Below are 16,845 nucleotides of genomic sequence, written 5' to 3'. Positions count from 1 at the left end.
ACCCAACTATTACAAAAACAATTATGAGCTTAATTTTATTTTGTTTTTCAATTTAACCTTATGCTTTGCAAAGAAACAAGAAAAAAAAACTTGAAGTAATAAAGCAATGTTGACAAATTGTAAATTGCATCGGCATCGAGCAGAAGGAAAAAATTACCTAGAAAAGCATGAAGGAATTACGATAGACAAAGGGAAAAGGAGTTCGGATATTATGAAACACAGGGCCCTCTGGAATTATAACAGGTATGAGGTTGTTAGAGGGGTATGGAAGGGTGTTATGGTACCAGGACTCACTTTTGGAAATGCAGTCCTGTGCATGAAATCAGAAGTACAGTCAGGCCTTGAAATCAGACAGAGAAAGGTAGGTAGATTGGCATTGGGAGCACATGGCAACACACCTAATGAAGGAGTCCAGGGAGATATGGGCTGGGCATCATTTGAGGTTAGAGAGGCAATTAGCAAACTAAAATATGATCAGAGACTAACCGAAATGGAGGAATCAAGGTGGGCACGAAAAATGTACAAGCACCTCTTCATGAAAAGCCTGAATACGAAATGGACTAACAGAACACGAAAGCTCAGATTCAAGTACCTAGAGTTTGGAGATACACCGCAGCAAAACAGCAGCATTGAAAAGCAGGTAAAGGAGGCAGAAAGGAAAATGTGGGAGGAAAGAATGCAAGGAAAATCAGCATTGGGTATGTATAGAACTCGAAAACAGGATATAAAGAAAGAAAGTTTATTCGACAACTCACGAGGGAGCTCATTGCTGTTTGAGGCTAGGACAGGGGCCCTCAGAACAAAAACGTACAGGAAAAAATTTCAGGAAGTAGATATATTATGCGCGGCGTGCGGAACTGATGAGGAAACAACGGAACATGTTGTTCTAAGGTGCCAAAAACTTCGTCCTGCCCTTCCCGCGGAAAAAGCGGCAGATCTGGAGAGAGCGCTGGGATTTGCTGGGGAAGATGGACGAATGGATGAGGAACGCGTTCTTATAACAAAAGAGAGGTTAGAGGATTAGTGGAAAAAGTCAAGAGAATAAAGAGAGGAAAAAAAGGGAGGGGGGCAGATACGGGTGAATTAGAAGCTAAAAATGGTGAAGAGATAAATATATTTCTTTTAATTTTTTGGCTAGGCAGCGCAAGCTGCCGCCCGATTCAAAGGGCAGAGCCACTATCATCCATCCATCCATCCATCCATCCAACCACGCAGCAGGCTTCAGCTGCTTCAGCGCGCGGAACGATGTTTGAGGTTTGAGCGTACGATCGGCTCTCCTGCTGCTGACTGTTCTCTTGCCCAAGCAACAAATTTCCGGCAGTGCGGTGGTTTTCTCGTGCTCCCAAGCAAGCCGTAGTAGAATCATGTCATTCGCGTGCCTCCCGTCTTCTTTCAGGATCCGTATGCTACCCCAGTGCGGCCTTACGAGCGGCAATACGGTGGTTTTCTGGTGTTGGTCAGGCAAGCTGGAATGAAGAGGCATTCGTACCATAAAAAAGTGTTGTCATTCGCGTGCCTCCCCTCGTCTTTCAGGACCGGTGTGCAACCCAGTGCAGCCTTACGAGCGATAGGTTAGCTGGACCGTAAATGACGGGGCTTTGGTTTCCGCTAGAACGAAGCGCAGTTTCAAAGTTCGAGGTTATTTTAAAGCGGTCTCTTACCTTCTGTTCCTGATTATCAAATAATCAAGTTGAGACATTGGAGTAATGCAAAGCTGTCTAACAATTTGTGCCGTAATTATTGCTTAATTCCGTGGCTGCAATAAACCATGCGTAGAAAATGTTCGCTGTGATTCGTGAACATTCTTTGAATAGGGATTCATTCTGAACAGGGGAAACATGGAGTATTTTTTGTGGACTTTTAGAAGTTAGTAAACCCTTTCTACAATAGTATTTGTGAAACGTTTCTGAATAAACATCGCTGAGAGGTCTTTGGAAAAATATCTAATTGATGTCTCTAAAGAAACATATCTGAGACGTCTTTGAAAAGGCGTCTTAGTATAGACGTGCTAACGAAGTTTTCCAGGAAACTTCTTTCCGTCGACGTCTGTGAGAGGTTTTGTTCCAGAACAAGATGTTTGTAGCCTTCCAGAGCTGTTTAAAGAAGTTTATTAGACGTTATGTGTTTCGTGGGTTTCTACCGCCCGCCGCGCCTCGGTGGGGTCGACACCGCCCCACTGCTGCTCCTCCGCTACAGCCGCTCACGCGCAAGGAAAACGCGCGCTCGCTTTTAGCTTCGCCCGCGTCAGTTGCAACTGGCAGGTCCTGACATTTCGCCCCTTATAGTTTATACAAAATCCGTAATCAACATCGAATATTTATCGTGTACGAAGAATAAAATACAGTCAACAATCCACTCACACGCGCGCTCCTTCGTCAGTGCGGCCGTGCACGGTCGAATGAAGCTTCGGGTACACTTCAACATTTTTTAGCCCTAAGTTTTGTACAAAACTAAATTTACCAGGCTATGCAATGTGCCTTTGAATGTTTTAAGCAGGTGTATCGCGACCTGACGTGAGTGCATGGTGAACTGTTGGGTGGAGATTCTGTCAACCGCTACCGTTTTCGTTTAGATCAGAAGAGGCACGGGCAAAAATTCATGGCGCGTCTCAGATTCAGAGTAAAGAACAAAAATTTACTCGTATAGTAAAAATTTCACTTGACGAGTGGAGTGGGCTGCTCTAGCTTCGTTCAAAACATATCAGTCAGTTGAAAGACCGAAGATGTATATGATAGGCTCGCGACTATTTTTAATCAAGGAAATCGGCAAGCAGAATCGAAAAGAGCGGCAAACAATAAAAAATTGTCCTTCAAAGTTACACATTGCACTATATGTTCATCAATTCATCAAAACGCGACCTGCGTCTAGAAAATTCAGTTTCAAAATCTTCCTGCACGGCTTGTGCACATAAGGAGTTGGCCTCTCGGTCTTCTCTGTCACTTTCCTGGTATAATTAATTGAGGAGAAGAATTCTGAGAAATGTTTCAAATATCAAAGAAGCGGACCTAATAACATAGCTGTTGTCAATTCCTTTCGGGCAATTCAGTGTTGAATTCTGAAATGCTGACTAAATCAGGATCTTAAGTACTTCGAGAACATTTGTGTGTATAGTAGGTGCACGGCAGCTTTTTCTAAAAAAAAAAAAAAAAAAGCTTGTCCAATAGGGCAACAAGCTCTGGTTTCGGATAATGCAGTTCACTAGAATATTGTCCTCGTAGAAGAGCGTACTACATGGGGCTGCTTCTTTCGCTAGTTTAAAGAAGAATAGAGCAAGCGTCACACCCGAAGTTGATTAACTAAACGATATATTCAGCGGCGTAAGGCAAACCGGAATATGTGACAGTGGGAAATAGGATGGTAGGAGATGCCATCACTTCCTTCAGTGCTTTGATTTTGCTCTCAGATGAAACGTCTGTCTTGACAATGTAGTCATGTGCCGCTAGCTGTTACGGCCCTCGCATCTAGCATATGTCATTCCCTTTCGCACATTAACCTTACTTCCCCGGAGAGAGCCTCAATGGGTCGCTATATAGTGCTTGAAATGAGTCTTCAGTGAGAGTGTCCTTCTTTAATGCTTTAAAGTTTCTTGCATACTTTCAATATAGCAGGTGAACTCATTTGTAAGTCATTACATCGAGTATCACCTTCATTTATTGGCCTCTTTTTACCACTTCGAGCACAAGTGGTGTCATGAATATCAAACCACTTTTTAGTGCTTTCATAACAAGCTTAACATCATGTAAAAATTTCATTAAAACAATGTTTATTTGGAAAATTAAAATAATGTGTATAATACCACACATTGGCTAATATATGAATTGTAATAGCATTTAAAACTCAACCCTACAACGTTTACTTTGACTGTTATACTAATCTTTTATATCATGCAAGCATTTTGCAATTTACATTACATTTTTATGAAATTATTTTCATCTTCGGTGTTACATGAATGGTTTCGCATCTAGCTCTAAAGACGGTTTTGCTGTAGCAGACGAGCTGCTGTCATGTTAGCCTTGAAGAAGCTTCGATGTGATCACTTCTCATTCAGTTTTTTTTTGTTCCTATTCTTGTACAGGCTTGGGAAAAATTCGGACTAAAATGGACAAAAGTAGCTACCATGTCGCTATGTATGCCATGCTTGTCGAGCGTTTGCTGAACGACAGTGTTTTTTTATATCCGTTCACGTGTGTAGTACGTTGACGACATGCCGCTGCATCATCTACGTTCTGTGTTCTTTAATTTCGGGGCTGCACTAACCACGAAACTTACGAGCGACAGCGCGAAACCAGGCAAAAGCCACCCGCCGCCGCTGAAGCAGACGCGGAGCGAACAGTGAGCAGCTCGCGCCCCCTGCGGTGGCAGAGAGCGCAACTCAAGGAGAAACATTTCCATTGTTCCCGCGGCGATTGAGAAGGCCGTAAGAGCGCGCGCTCTCCCCCGAGACCCACGGCCGGTCTCGAGGGAGAGCGCGCGCTGTTCTACTCATAGAGTCTTTGTATTAACTCTATGGTTCTACTAACGTTGACCAGCATACTACGTCACACGAAAACCACCTTGTAAAACCTAGCAACTACGAACCGAAACTGTTCTGTGCGAATAGTTGGATAATAAATTATGCAATGGGATTTAGTGCTTCTAACACCGTGCTATATACTTACAGATTCGGTACACACTATTTACAACACAAAAATTTGGTGTCCCTACGAATTTAGAGGGTGAAAAGGGGGCCAGGGAGATTTTAAAATAATACTGGACCCGTTTATAAATGAATGGCGCGTTTGTATTGCACCCTCTCCTCCCCAACCGGAGTTGTCCAGCCCTCCTCTCCGCCTCTGTTTCTAGATTTTTCTCCATGGTCCGACGGCGCCCTGGCCTACGGCTGGACTCAAGGGAGAGCGCGCGCTCTTTCTAGAGAAGCGCGGCCTCCCTCGAGACCGACCGTGGCCTGGCTATAGTGCCGATAACCTGACTTAGGGTGGTTCGAAATGCGCGCACTGCGCGCGTGCGCACCATGACTGGACAGGACGCGCCATCTCTTGGCTACTATAGAAAACAAGGTGACATCTGAGCCATTGTCTGAGCAATGGAATGCCGCCAACGCCTCCTCTACTGAGGCATTTCAAAGGGAGTCGTGTGTCGAGTCACGCGACGTGTACTCGCACTCGCGCACCGCGCCAATGAGCTTACTCCCAGCAGCAGGTGGTTGTGGGAGGCGTTCGTTGCCGAAGTAGTGAAGTTTTTGTTGAAACTGTGGTTTCAGGATCTGCCCACGAAGAGCAATGAAGAGCTTAGAGCCTCGAAGTGTAATCGCAAGGACATGGATCTTTCTAGCCTGCTTCTGTCAAGGTAAACGGAGTCTCGTAAAATGAGTTTTGCTTTTCCAATATGGCGACTCCCGTGTGAAAATACTGGGTGTGTCGACTACAGAATGCCTGAATGCTGCTCTCGACGAAGTGTGAAAAACGTTCACGTTTAAATGTATGCCTTTTTCGGCACTCGGGCCTGGTCGTTGAAGAATGTTTTGTTTTTCTTCTTTCCTTTTTGTCATGTCGAAGGAATGTCTACTGGGAGTGGCTTGCAGGGTAAACCGAGCGCTGAACTTCCGCCACACATTGCATGCTCTATGTAAGTCAGCGTGAATGTAGCTGCAGTGCAGCCTTTGAATGGCTTGTCAATAAAAGGTTGCCTTTGGCCATAATTGCTACAGCCGATAGTGTCTTCTGGTTTATTTGGTATGTGGGCCGGTTCCAGTTAGATTGGTACCCCGTGTGAGGCCGATTGTTTGTCTCCCGTTCTTCGTTGTCTATTTCAAATGTTGGAAAACACATTTCGTAGCGTTTGTTACGAACTGTATTTTCATCTGAATTTGTACTTTCCCGTACCGAGTGACTTTTCTTTTTGACTCTTGAGTGCTGGGAGCAGGATTTATCACTGGGAACCGCCGGTAACTCAAGTCGTAGCGGTAGGGACTTCAGAATGATTGTGTATGTATGTGCTTTAAGCACGGTGTTCGGAGAAAGCGCTTTCTTATTAAAATGATTTTTTTTTCTGTGTGTATGCGTTAACTTCTTTTTTTTTCAGTACTGGCCATAAAGTGCTACCAGTGCAGCAGCAGTGAGGATCCCAAGGGAGAGGACCACTGTGGAGCATATGCGCATTATGACAAGACCAAAAACACAGCTGTTGAGTGCTTGGGCGAGGAGGCCAAGGCCCTGGGCACCTTCTGCTACAAGCGTATCATGCAAGGGCCAAGGGGCTTTATCTGTGAGTTGGCTTTCTCGTCTTCTTTTTTTTTTTTTTTTTTACATAAGAGAATGAATGGGTCTAAGAGAACGAATGGGTCTCTAACCACACAGTGGAAGTGCCAGAAAGGATGCAGAGCTCGGACAGTGGGTAGGTAGAAAACCTAGAAGTTGCTCTTAGCAGTAAGCGAGGCCTTGGCATCCGGCAGGTATATGCCCTGTGCAAATCGACGGCTACGCCTCTGGTTGTGGAGTTGAAAGTAAATCCGGAAGCAAAGCCGGCCACGTCATCTGCTAGCTGTATGTTTACATGCAGTCCTTGCATCATGAATTCGCTTCCCCACGACATGTGCATCGTTGTAAAATAGCATCTGCTGGCAGTGCATTGTGGCACAAACTATGGGGCATTTCCAGAAAGTCTTCCCTTGGGTAAATGTTGGAAAACTATAAAAAAAGGCGCAGGAGATACTAGTCAAGCAATGCGATCGAGAATGTATTGTTAGAGTTCATTTTTCATTGACAAAATGCACTTTTCTTTCTTGTCTCTTTCAACATGAAAGCATTTCAAATAATATCATTGCATCATTATGAATTTTCTGACAATCACTACCATTTGCGTTTAAGTACACCATGCAGGAAACAAAGTATGTTGGTTACTGTGTAAACCTGTAATATGTAATAGTTCATTTACTTAGTGCAGTGCTGCATATTTTCGGGGCGCTTAATTTTTCAAGCTGTTTATGAGTCCTGATTTCAAAGTAAAGCGGATATTATGAGCATCAGGTACGAGATTTAATCAATTAAACACGGTGCTCCAAGCGCATGATACATGCATTTATGGTCTATAAGCAGAGCTTGTTAAGAGCCTCATCTCTAAATATTTTGTTACATAAGTGCAGCTTTAGAAAGAAAAGGTTGTAATGGAATGTGTCATCACAATGATCCAATTCATCTACTGCTGAGCTCATGTGGGATGCTTTAAACATGGGGCGCTTATCAAAGCATCACCTATTAAGGTCAGAACGTGACTGTGTTTCGGACTCCGTTCCGCTCGGGAATTCAGGTCTACCTTTATTCAGCTTGAACCAGCGAGCATTCGTGACCTGTGGGCTTGTCTGTCTCTCACAAAAGCCCAGGGTACGACTTCCACCAACAGTCAAAGCTTACTCCGGTTTCTATTCCACTCAGTTATCTTCCTTTAGCTACAGAAATTCCTTGAGAAACTTAGCGTCTGTCTGAACATTTCAAACTGCTCCTAAATTTTCCATCGAGATTTTTCTTTCATGGCCAACGACGACGACGCTGAACTTTCTGCGACACAGGACCGTTAGCGACATCGCATTAAAATCTTGTGAATTCGGCCGATGAAGCGATATACTTATGAGAGTGGTGCTGGCATGATGTAACACCGCATGGCGCAGACTGTCTCATATATTGGGTCAGGGCGCGTCGATACAAGTACATATTAAGAATTTGCAAAGCAAAGGGAGAGTAAATGAAAACAAAAGAAACAATTATTCTGAAGTAATTGATCAGTCAATGCAGAATACCCACTGGAAAGCAGGGCTCAAAATGCAACTGGTCATTTAGCGCTTGTTTATATGAGGCACCTGGCGTGTGCACACATTATTTTCTTCTGGATGGCTGCATCATCATCAATGTTTTCTACACAAAGGCCAACCTTAATTTTGTGCTTCGGGTTGCCATTGAAAAAATCTGCAGGGGCTTAAAAGAAAAAATCGCCGCTGTGAACATCTGCAATCTTCGCAGCGACGCATGAGCTGTGGCAGCTCGTGTCCCTGAAGAACTTTTGAAAACGGCCACTAGGCGACTTTTAGTGGTGCCCCTATTAGCACTGTGCAGGAGTAACTCACACCGCGATGCGAGCACCCCTCACGGTGGAAAGGCGATTATTGAAGTGGCGGCGCCCGTCTGCGCCGTAGAGACGCTGTGGATCTGCTGTGCGGGGGTCGCATTCGCCGTTCGTTCTTCCTATTTGCGGCATTCTATGGTCACAAATGAAATGCTAAGTTGCAGTCGCTGGGTTGCACACGTTTTCACTGGCCTGATAAAATATTTTCAAGTCCTCAAATAACCTTTACGAAGCAAAGTGACGCTTTGGATTGCTACCGTTCAACGAGCAGTGAGCTAAAAATTATGCCCGGATTTTTCGCGTCAGGAATTTCCGCGAAGCGTTTTTCCCAAAGGAGAACGCACTACCTTCACCTGCGTTAGCAGTCTTTCTGAACTTGTCAAAAAAATAAAAGAAATTGGGCTACTCGTAGGCATCTGCACTATCTGCATGGTGCGAATTGTACACATCCTCTCTTTTTTTCTCTGAGTGTTATGATATTACGTCCTGTCTAATCTGTTTCCCAGCAATATGCTGTCATATCACTTGTTTTCTATTGTATAATTTTGCATATTTCATCTTGTATGTCTTCATGCAATTGTTTTAGGTTAATTTCTGTAAACAGTCTTCTTACGAGGTGGGTGGCCCTTCGTCAGGTGTCGATACACCGTTTGCCTGCGCTCCCCTGCTTTTCATTGCTTTTGTAATAGAAACCAAACGAAAATTTGTAAAAAAAAAAATAAAAAACACTCCCCTATCTGATTTCGAAATACCAGGTGTCCACTTCGCCCTCCTCTGTTGATGTAATTCATAAAGCCCCCCCTGTCTGCCATTCCATACACTTTATTCATTTAGTTTGACATTTCGATGTCTACTTAGCTCTTGAACCTCGAATGGTTTACTGTTTCTCATGCCATACTGCCCAATCAAGACTAGTAACATTGGTAAAGGTCACCTTTTTTTTTTTTTTTTTTTTTTTTTACTTATTTGTGGTTGCTCTGAACAGATCTTGCATTCATTACACTTCATGCTGCTCCAAACAAGTGGTCGAGCGGCTGGCTGCCACCTCTTACCTTCATCATCATCAGCCTGCAGCGCGAAGGCCTCTCCTATATTTCTCCAATTAACCCGGTTTTGTGCTAGTTGCATCCACTTGACCCCTTCAAACTTCTTAACCTCATCTGCTCACCTAACTTTCTACTGCCCCCTGTTACGCTTTCCTTCCCTTGGAATCCAGTTTGTTACCCTAAGCGACCATCGGTTATCCTCTCCTCGCACTACATGTCCTGCCCATGCCCATTTCTTCTTCTTGATTTCCACTAGAATGTCAGTAACTGGAGTTATTTCTCTGACCCACTCTGCACGCTTCATATCTCTTAATGTTATCCCTACCATTTTTCGTCCCATAGCCCTCTGCGTTGTCCTCAACTTAGTAGGACCCTCTTGGTTAGCCTCCATGTTTCAGCCCCATAGATGAGTACAGGTAAGATGCAACTGTTGTATACTTTCCTCTTGAGCGATACCGGTAAGCTGCTAGTCATAATCTGTGAGTGCTTGCCAAATGCGCTCCATCCCAATCTTATTCTTCTTTTTATTTCCTTTTCATGGTCCGGATCTGCGGTTACTACCTGTCCTAAGTAGACATTTTAAGCACAGGAAGTAGGCTGCTACTTCCTGTGCTTCATCCTTAGTTTTGTGGCAGAGGGCTTGAAAGTACTGTTAAAGAGGCAATAAGTATTGTTACAAAAAAAAAAGCTAGCATTCAAGTTGGTGTTTGAGGCAGGACTTTCTTTCAACGACAGAAAAAAGTAGGCATGCTACAATCCCTACGTGCCTGACCAAGAGGAAAACATGCTTGTGTGGTCACCACAAATGTTTTTATTTTTCTACGTTTTTACTGTATTTTTGTATCCCCCCCCCCCCCTCCTCCTCCTCCGTTTTTTTGCTCCACCTTTTTCAACTGCGCGTGCTTCTCTTTCTGTCGTCTTCCAGTTTCTCATGTTCCCACTTTAGAAATAAATGCCCAGCATGCAGCCAGGGCTTGTCCATGACTCTGTCTTGTGTCCTGTGGCTCTCGCATTGCTAACGCTTCAATTCCTCACTCCAGCTGGCCGAAACTGCCATTTCGCTGCGCAGACCCCGATTACATTCCCGTGGCCGCCGCTTTCAAGCGCGCGCTCTGCCCAGGTGGTCGTGCCGGCCACTATCAAAATCCTCCGGCGCCCACTCGGGGCGCTGTCTGTTCGCCGCACGTGCTGCCCCCTGGTTTTCCGCATGGTGCCCATATGCGGTGCACGGGGCATATAGCTATCCAAACCTTGGCCAAGCAGTTTTTCAAAAGCAAGCAATCGGTGCCCTTTTCAAAGGGAATTTCAGCAAGGTGGACGAGGCACTTTGTTTCACAATTTACCAGTTGCAGTACTACAGCTTGTAAAAATACATAATCTTGCAGGATATTTTTGGAGTGCAAATCTAGTAAAAGGGATTGATATGTTATATGTATAATGTGGAGCAGACAAAAAGGGATGTTTTCGTGTATGTAAGGTGTGTGTCGCAGGTCACATCAATACACAGTATAGCAAAGCGATGCGCACAGAGGGCTGGAAGTGTGCTGCCTCTGTCTGGGTTGTTATTTTTACTGCGAAGTAAGGGACCAAAGCCAACTATGTATAATCCCATCCTGTTAATTACGTGCAGCATTGTCATATTTCCTTTTACTTGCTAGAAACAGCGGGTGTGTCTGTTGCAGGTTAGCCAAGTTGTTTTAGGAGGCCAACATTCAAATAAGGCTCAGAGGCAGGATTGCGATTATTAGTTCTGCTGCATAATATGAATTAAGCTGGTACTGCCGTAAAGAAGGCATGTTTTCTTTTTCTGCTAATCAATGGGCCAAAGCGAACTGTGTATAATCCCATCCTGTTAATTACGTGCAGCATTGTCATGTTTCCTTTTACTTGCTAGAAACAGCATTGCCTTCAGTGTGTCTATTGTAGGTTAGGCACGCTGTTTTAAGAGGCCAGCATTCGAATAAAGCTCAGAGGCAGGATTGTGAATATTAGTTATGCTACATGATATGATTTAAGCTGGTATTGGTGTAAAGGAGACACTTGTTTGTGCTTTATGCCTCTGCTTCTCATACTGCTTACCTGGGAAGCAGCATAATTTCACTGATGGTCCCCATTTCTTTATTATGCACTAACTATTGTGGCACTCCACAACTCTGCAGTAACATGCCGCTGTGTTGCAGTGGTTAAAGATTTGGACTGCTGTGACCAAGGATGCGGGATCGAATCCTGGCCAAAGTAGCCACTTTTTGATGCAGGTGAAAACTAAGGTGCCCGTGTGCTGGTCGATGTCAGTGCACGTTAAAGAACTTCCAGGTGGTCTAAATTTCCAGAGCCCTCCACTACAGCCTCTCTTTAGCCTGAGTTTCTTTGGGACATTTAAGCCCTATAAACTAAACCAAACCAGCCAACTTTGCAACAAAGGCTTCTTGCTTTCTGCAAGGAACAGATGCCATTGCAAAAACTTGTATTATGTATGTTGCATGTTTCACAATGCTGAATGCATTGCCATATTTGGCTGCACTCTGCTGTCGACTCCCTATAACTTCTCATCTTCAGAGGCAGGACGCTGGGCAGTTATGCCTAAACTTGACATTGGGAGCCTTAAAATAGTGATTGCTGTTAATTTTTTAACAATGCTGAGCTAACGCTTATAATCAGTTGTTGCTTTTTAGAATGTTGTAGTAATTGAAGTTGGGAACAGTTTAAGGGATCCAAAAGAAGACCAAATTTTAAGTTTACGCAAGCTCTGCTAGATGAAAAGTCTTGAAAGGTTATTCCTTGCTTACAGGAGTGAGATTAGTCTTTAAAACACTCTCGCAAGGAATGTTAGTGTGAGTTCATATAGAAAAGATGTAGTATGCCATTGTGATGTTTGATGGGTATGAATCAGAACAAGCCCATCAGATAGTCCATGTTCATTTGTGTGTTGTCTGCTGTATAAAACTGGTAAAGTAGGATTGGTGTGAATATTGTCCCAACAGCAGCTGAGTGCAACCTTTACAGTTCTCAGGTGGCAAGGCCATTACTGCTGTCAACATTATGTAAAATGAGCTCAAAAGGGACACTGCAGCGGTTTTCTAATGTGCCAATACTATAGATTTTTGAAGTATATTATTTGTTGATCATGTCTGTGTAGTTATTTTTTCGATTATGCATAAAACACCTGCGCAATTCAAATTTCCCGCGCCCCGCGCGACTGCTACAGAGGAAGAAAGCGGAGAGAGAAAGATATCTTCTCCGTCCGTCGTGACGTCACTGTGAGGAGCCGGAGGCAATCAGAGCCAACAGAGGGGATTTCGGCATGCGCTGTTCTTTGTCTTGTGGCATTCCGGATGTGCAAAACACGTCAACTTAGTGTTGTGCACCTGATACAACACAACTCTGCATGTGTTCGGATGCTCCAACAGCTGTGGACGCGACGATGTAATCTTATGCTAAAACAGCACTATAAACATGGACAGATAGAAAGACAAAAACACATTGCGCTGATCTCTGCCCTTTAGTAGATCTATCTGTCCAAGTTTCTAGCGCTGTTTTAACTAATGTCCAAGCAACACGCCCAACAAGCCACTTTGCTTGATGCAATCTTCGATTATGTTAAAAGCTCGCGGCACAATACGGCGTTTGGGTATAATAAAAATAAAATATTTGCCTCAAATCCCATGTCGTACACGATGTGGTCGCTGACCTGCGACACACACTGAGCCTTCACGATAACAGCGCTGTCTTCTACAATCTGCTCAACAGAATGCACATGGCTGACTAACAACTCTACCTTTTTAACATTTGCGCTGCGAAAATAGCCACCGCTGTCGGCTATTTTCTTAAAACCACATCGAAGCGTGTAGAATGCTGCACACTCGCTTCAAACACCACTTCGTCGAAGCACGAGTTTGAAAAGTAGAAGCAGGAGCGCGCGCGCGCGCAATACAGCTTTCTTTCAGCACGGAAATTCAAGCGCGCCAAAAGTGCGCGCAAAGTGAGCTGCTTCCGTGTGCAGAAGCTACAAAGACACGAAAGTCTATAGGCGAGCTATTCACTCTGCCCGACCAATTGCATGGCGTTAGCCAGAGAGGGCGCTGTTCACTAGCGCCCGCTAAAGCCCCTCTATCTGGAAAGTAGCGAAACTCTCCTCCCTTCGGCTGCTTTCCTCAATTCTCCTGTGATTTCACTCTCCCACCGGCGGGAGCGCTGCGCACGGCACGCTGAACCTGCCTGCGCTCGAGGGGCGCCGCGGAAGGGTCAATGATAGTGAATGGCGGGGGCTTTTTGTGCTGCCTTTTAAAGCGTTCTTTTAAATCTGCTTTGCACAGGTAACTACTAATCGATTTGAAAATGTTATGTTTGGTTCTAGCGGCACATATTGTTCGCAATAACAAAGAAGGAAGGAGAAGACACGTTCAAAACGGCAAGAAATGTTTGCACTCAGCATCGCGCTCGGGTACTCTGAAGCATCAAGAACGGGAAATAAACTGAGTAGGCAGTTATGGTGTCACCTGTGTTGGGTGACAGATACGTGACCCTGAATGAGAGCCTATGGCCCCTTCAGAAATCTTCTGCATCTTTGCGCGTGAGCGGCAAACCGGCGAATTCTAACATCGATCGCTTCTGGCTAACCTATAAGCAAAAGCGTCAATTGTTGTATGCTTTCATTTTCAAATCACATCTGTAAGAAAACGATGAAGCAGTGTTCCTACAGCTGCTAATCAGAGGCAGTGTAGGTGATAAAAGTGGCTTTTATTTCTTTGCAAAATCAGTTGATCAGCAAAGTGACTCAGGCAAAATAGGGTCTTATTTTATTGGCACAATACTGGTTTGCTTTAAAGGTCGTAAGATGTGGCGCATACAAAATACACGGTTCCAAATACAGAAGAAATGTAGCGATAAACATTGTTGCACATTGGAACCAAGTAGCATCTTTGATTTTACTGACACAGCACCGGTCGCTTTACAAGGGTCCTAAGACTGGCGCAGGCACATTAATTGAAAACACACATTTTCAAATAAAAATAAATGTACCGAAAAACACTGTTCTACAATTGGAAGATGCTGAGAAACCTTAACGAAATGAAAAGATATGAAAACGAAGTGCAAGCAAATAATTTTCATAGAAACATTTTGCACACACGCTACAATCCAACTTTAATTTCGATGATTATAAGCTTCAGATATGCACGAGAATATCTTTAAAAAATGCAAGCAGTTACCAGAAATTTTGACCAATTTACAGATTCATTCAGGCGACAGGCAAAATATAATTATGCAGATATTCAAACCACAACTTTCACAAATGTTTCAAATTAATAAAACATGAAATTACGAATGCATACTGTCACCGAATCTGAGCTGCAGCGACCCACATCCCTACGCTTTTGCTACTGCATTTACTACTAGTCACTGGAGATATTTTGGAGGCTTCATCTCGGACAAAAATCTGGATCCGTACTTTCACGAAAACACTTACAATCTCTTTTACAACATCGTGGCAGGCTGGGAAGGAAGATACCAATGAAATGCTATCTTTTATCCGGGCCTGCAGTTGTGCAGTGCTGATTTAATTTTTGAGGAGACCCTCTCTGTTACTGCGGAAAAAGTTCTCAGCAATTTTTACAGTTTCGATTACGGCTGGCGATGGGTTCGTCAGTGACATGTGAGACTGCGAAAAGTTCTTCAACTCAATTAACCTTGCCGGTGCCGTGTTGGTAATCAGCGAAGCGCGGCAGTCGTTCTGTTTCACTATTCCCTGTTCTGTTTCTGTTCTACTTGAACACTGAAACGCGCAGCAGCACGGCATCGCGTGCACGAAACTGCACGCGCGCAAGCCACAGGAACGGTACGACGAGGCAGTTTAATGGCGGCAGCGAGAAAATAAAAAACAAGCAAAACAAGATTTTGCGCGCGCTGATGCCGTATGGTGACGTGTTTGTCACGTCAGGGGGCCCGGCAGCCAACGACAAACCAGAAAACCCGCCCTCACTCTCTCTTTGGAGAGGGGAGCGTAGAGGAGCGAGGAGGAAAGCGCCGGGAGAGGGAAACGGCGGCAAAGATCTTACAATTTCGCTACTTTCCAGAGATAGAGGGGCTTTAGCGCCCGCAGCGCCACCCTGCGATACTTGGGTCCCCTATAAGAAACAAAAAATTCGGGTACATGCCCGCTGCTCATCTGCGATTTTTTTTGCGCGAATAATCGTATTTTCACGTAGGACATTATATTTTTTCACAATAGGTGTTTGTATATTGCTAGAAAATAGCTCTGCCAGGTGCATTGCAGCTGCTCTCAGAATACAACATACTAAATTCAGCAATTATCGCAGTTTTCATTGCCCAGTAATATGGTCGGCGTAAACTTGTCGCTTTTCACAGAAGCGACCCCCTGCGCTCGGAGCTTTTTGTCTTGCGGGAACTTGTGGAAACTGACATCATCGCAGATGAAGGTGCTTGTACACTATAAGGCACAGCAGTACCGCATGTTGGGACGGGTGTTCAACTAAAGCGACACGTTGAACTTCCGCAACCCCGAAACTCTGGCTGCTGGGAGCGCCTGGCCTATCCTCACGGTGACGTCATGCACGCCGGCGCCGGGTGAGGTTTCTCTCTTCACTCTCCTCCTCTCTTGCGCCGTTGCGGGCCGCAGGAAGTTTGAACGATTCGCTTTTAATCAGCGATTGCTCTGGTGTTTTCGCAGTAATCGTAAAAATAACTTCACAGACCTGACCAGCAATGAGTCTACTTCAGTGCAATGGAAGGTGAACAAGTTTTAAAACCACTGCAGTTTCCCTTTAAAGGAAGACAAAAAATTTCCGGAGTCCTCCACTACGGCATATCTCATAACCCGAGGCGTTTTGGGACGTTAAACCCCACCAACCAAACCATTCAAGAAAGAAAAGGGAGGTAAGGCTTGTACTTCATAGTTCCATTACTTTCTATTCAGGTCTCATTTGTATGTTAACTGTTGCGTTAGCTTTGATTGCGATTCGTTCATGGAGTGCAATCTCGCGACGGGATGGGCAGACAGCATCGGCGCATAGTTGTATTCGCGTGTCTCGTTTTTCTTTTTTTGCACAAAAGCTCCGCGCAATGGCTTCTGTGCTAAAAATGGACAACTCATCAGTAGCACATGCTGATGATTCTTGCAAACTAGCAGATGATTAAGAAGGGCCCATTGTTTTGTCACAGCTAGGTTGTGAAGGCTTTGTGAGATCCTTTCCAGCACTGCATGTGCCTGATATGTTTTTAGAACCCTTACGAGAGCATTATTAGAAGATAAGGAGTGTACCGTTCAGCTGAGTATAGGCACATTCAGGTAAGGAGCGCACAGAGCAAGGCTTCGTTCCATGCGTCCAAGCAAGTAATCATTGAAGCTGTTCATTATGGCCTTGTGATTTTGCACGCGTTGCTGCCTCGTCATTTTACATAGTCCTGTTTTGTTTGAGGATGCACATTAAGTTAGAAAGGAAAACGACGAGGCTCTTGTAAGAAAACACATTTCGGAACATGATTTTCTCGTGAAGGTATGGGTATGGAGGAACTGCAGCTTGGCTTTGAACATACTTCAGCCATCAATTCACTAAACCTGTATTGTGAGAATACGATAAAAGAGAAAAGTTCTCTACGTCTGCTAAATGTCCTACGACTCAAGCAGCATTCTGCGTGCATTTGGCTTGGTCACCAGCACAATGGCCCC

The 16,845-nt window shown here is 44.4% G+C and overlaps 1 protein-coding gene across 1 annotated transcript in view; it reads left to right on the top strand.

Moving 5' to 3' along the window:
• Window positions 1-5,106: 5,106 nt before the first annotated feature.
• LOC146203082 (uncharacterized) overlaps window positions 5,107-16,845 on the top strand; it is a 33,551-nt gene continuing 21,812 nt past the window's right edge. Inside the window, exons 1-2 of the mRNA XM_084588507.1 lie at window positions 5,107-5,346; window positions 6,082-6,264. Coding sequence (XP_084444633.1) covers window positions 5,280-5,346; window positions 6,082-6,264 — 250 coding nt within the window. The 5' untranslated portion in view covers window positions 5,107-5,279. The remainder of the gene's footprint in view (window positions 5,347-6,081; window positions 6,265-16,845) is intronic.

The sequence above is a fragment of the Amblyomma maculatum genome, chromosome 1, assembly GCF_055883805.1.
Source record: "Amblyomma maculatum isolate TAMU_Amacu chromosome 1, ASM5588380v1, whole genome shotgun sequence".
In the NCBI taxonomy this organism is placed as follows: Eukaryota; Metazoa; Arthropoda; class Arachnida; order Ixodida; family Ixodidae; genus Amblyomma; species Amblyomma maculatum.
This window is presented reverse-complemented; position numbering and strand designations above follow the sequence as displayed.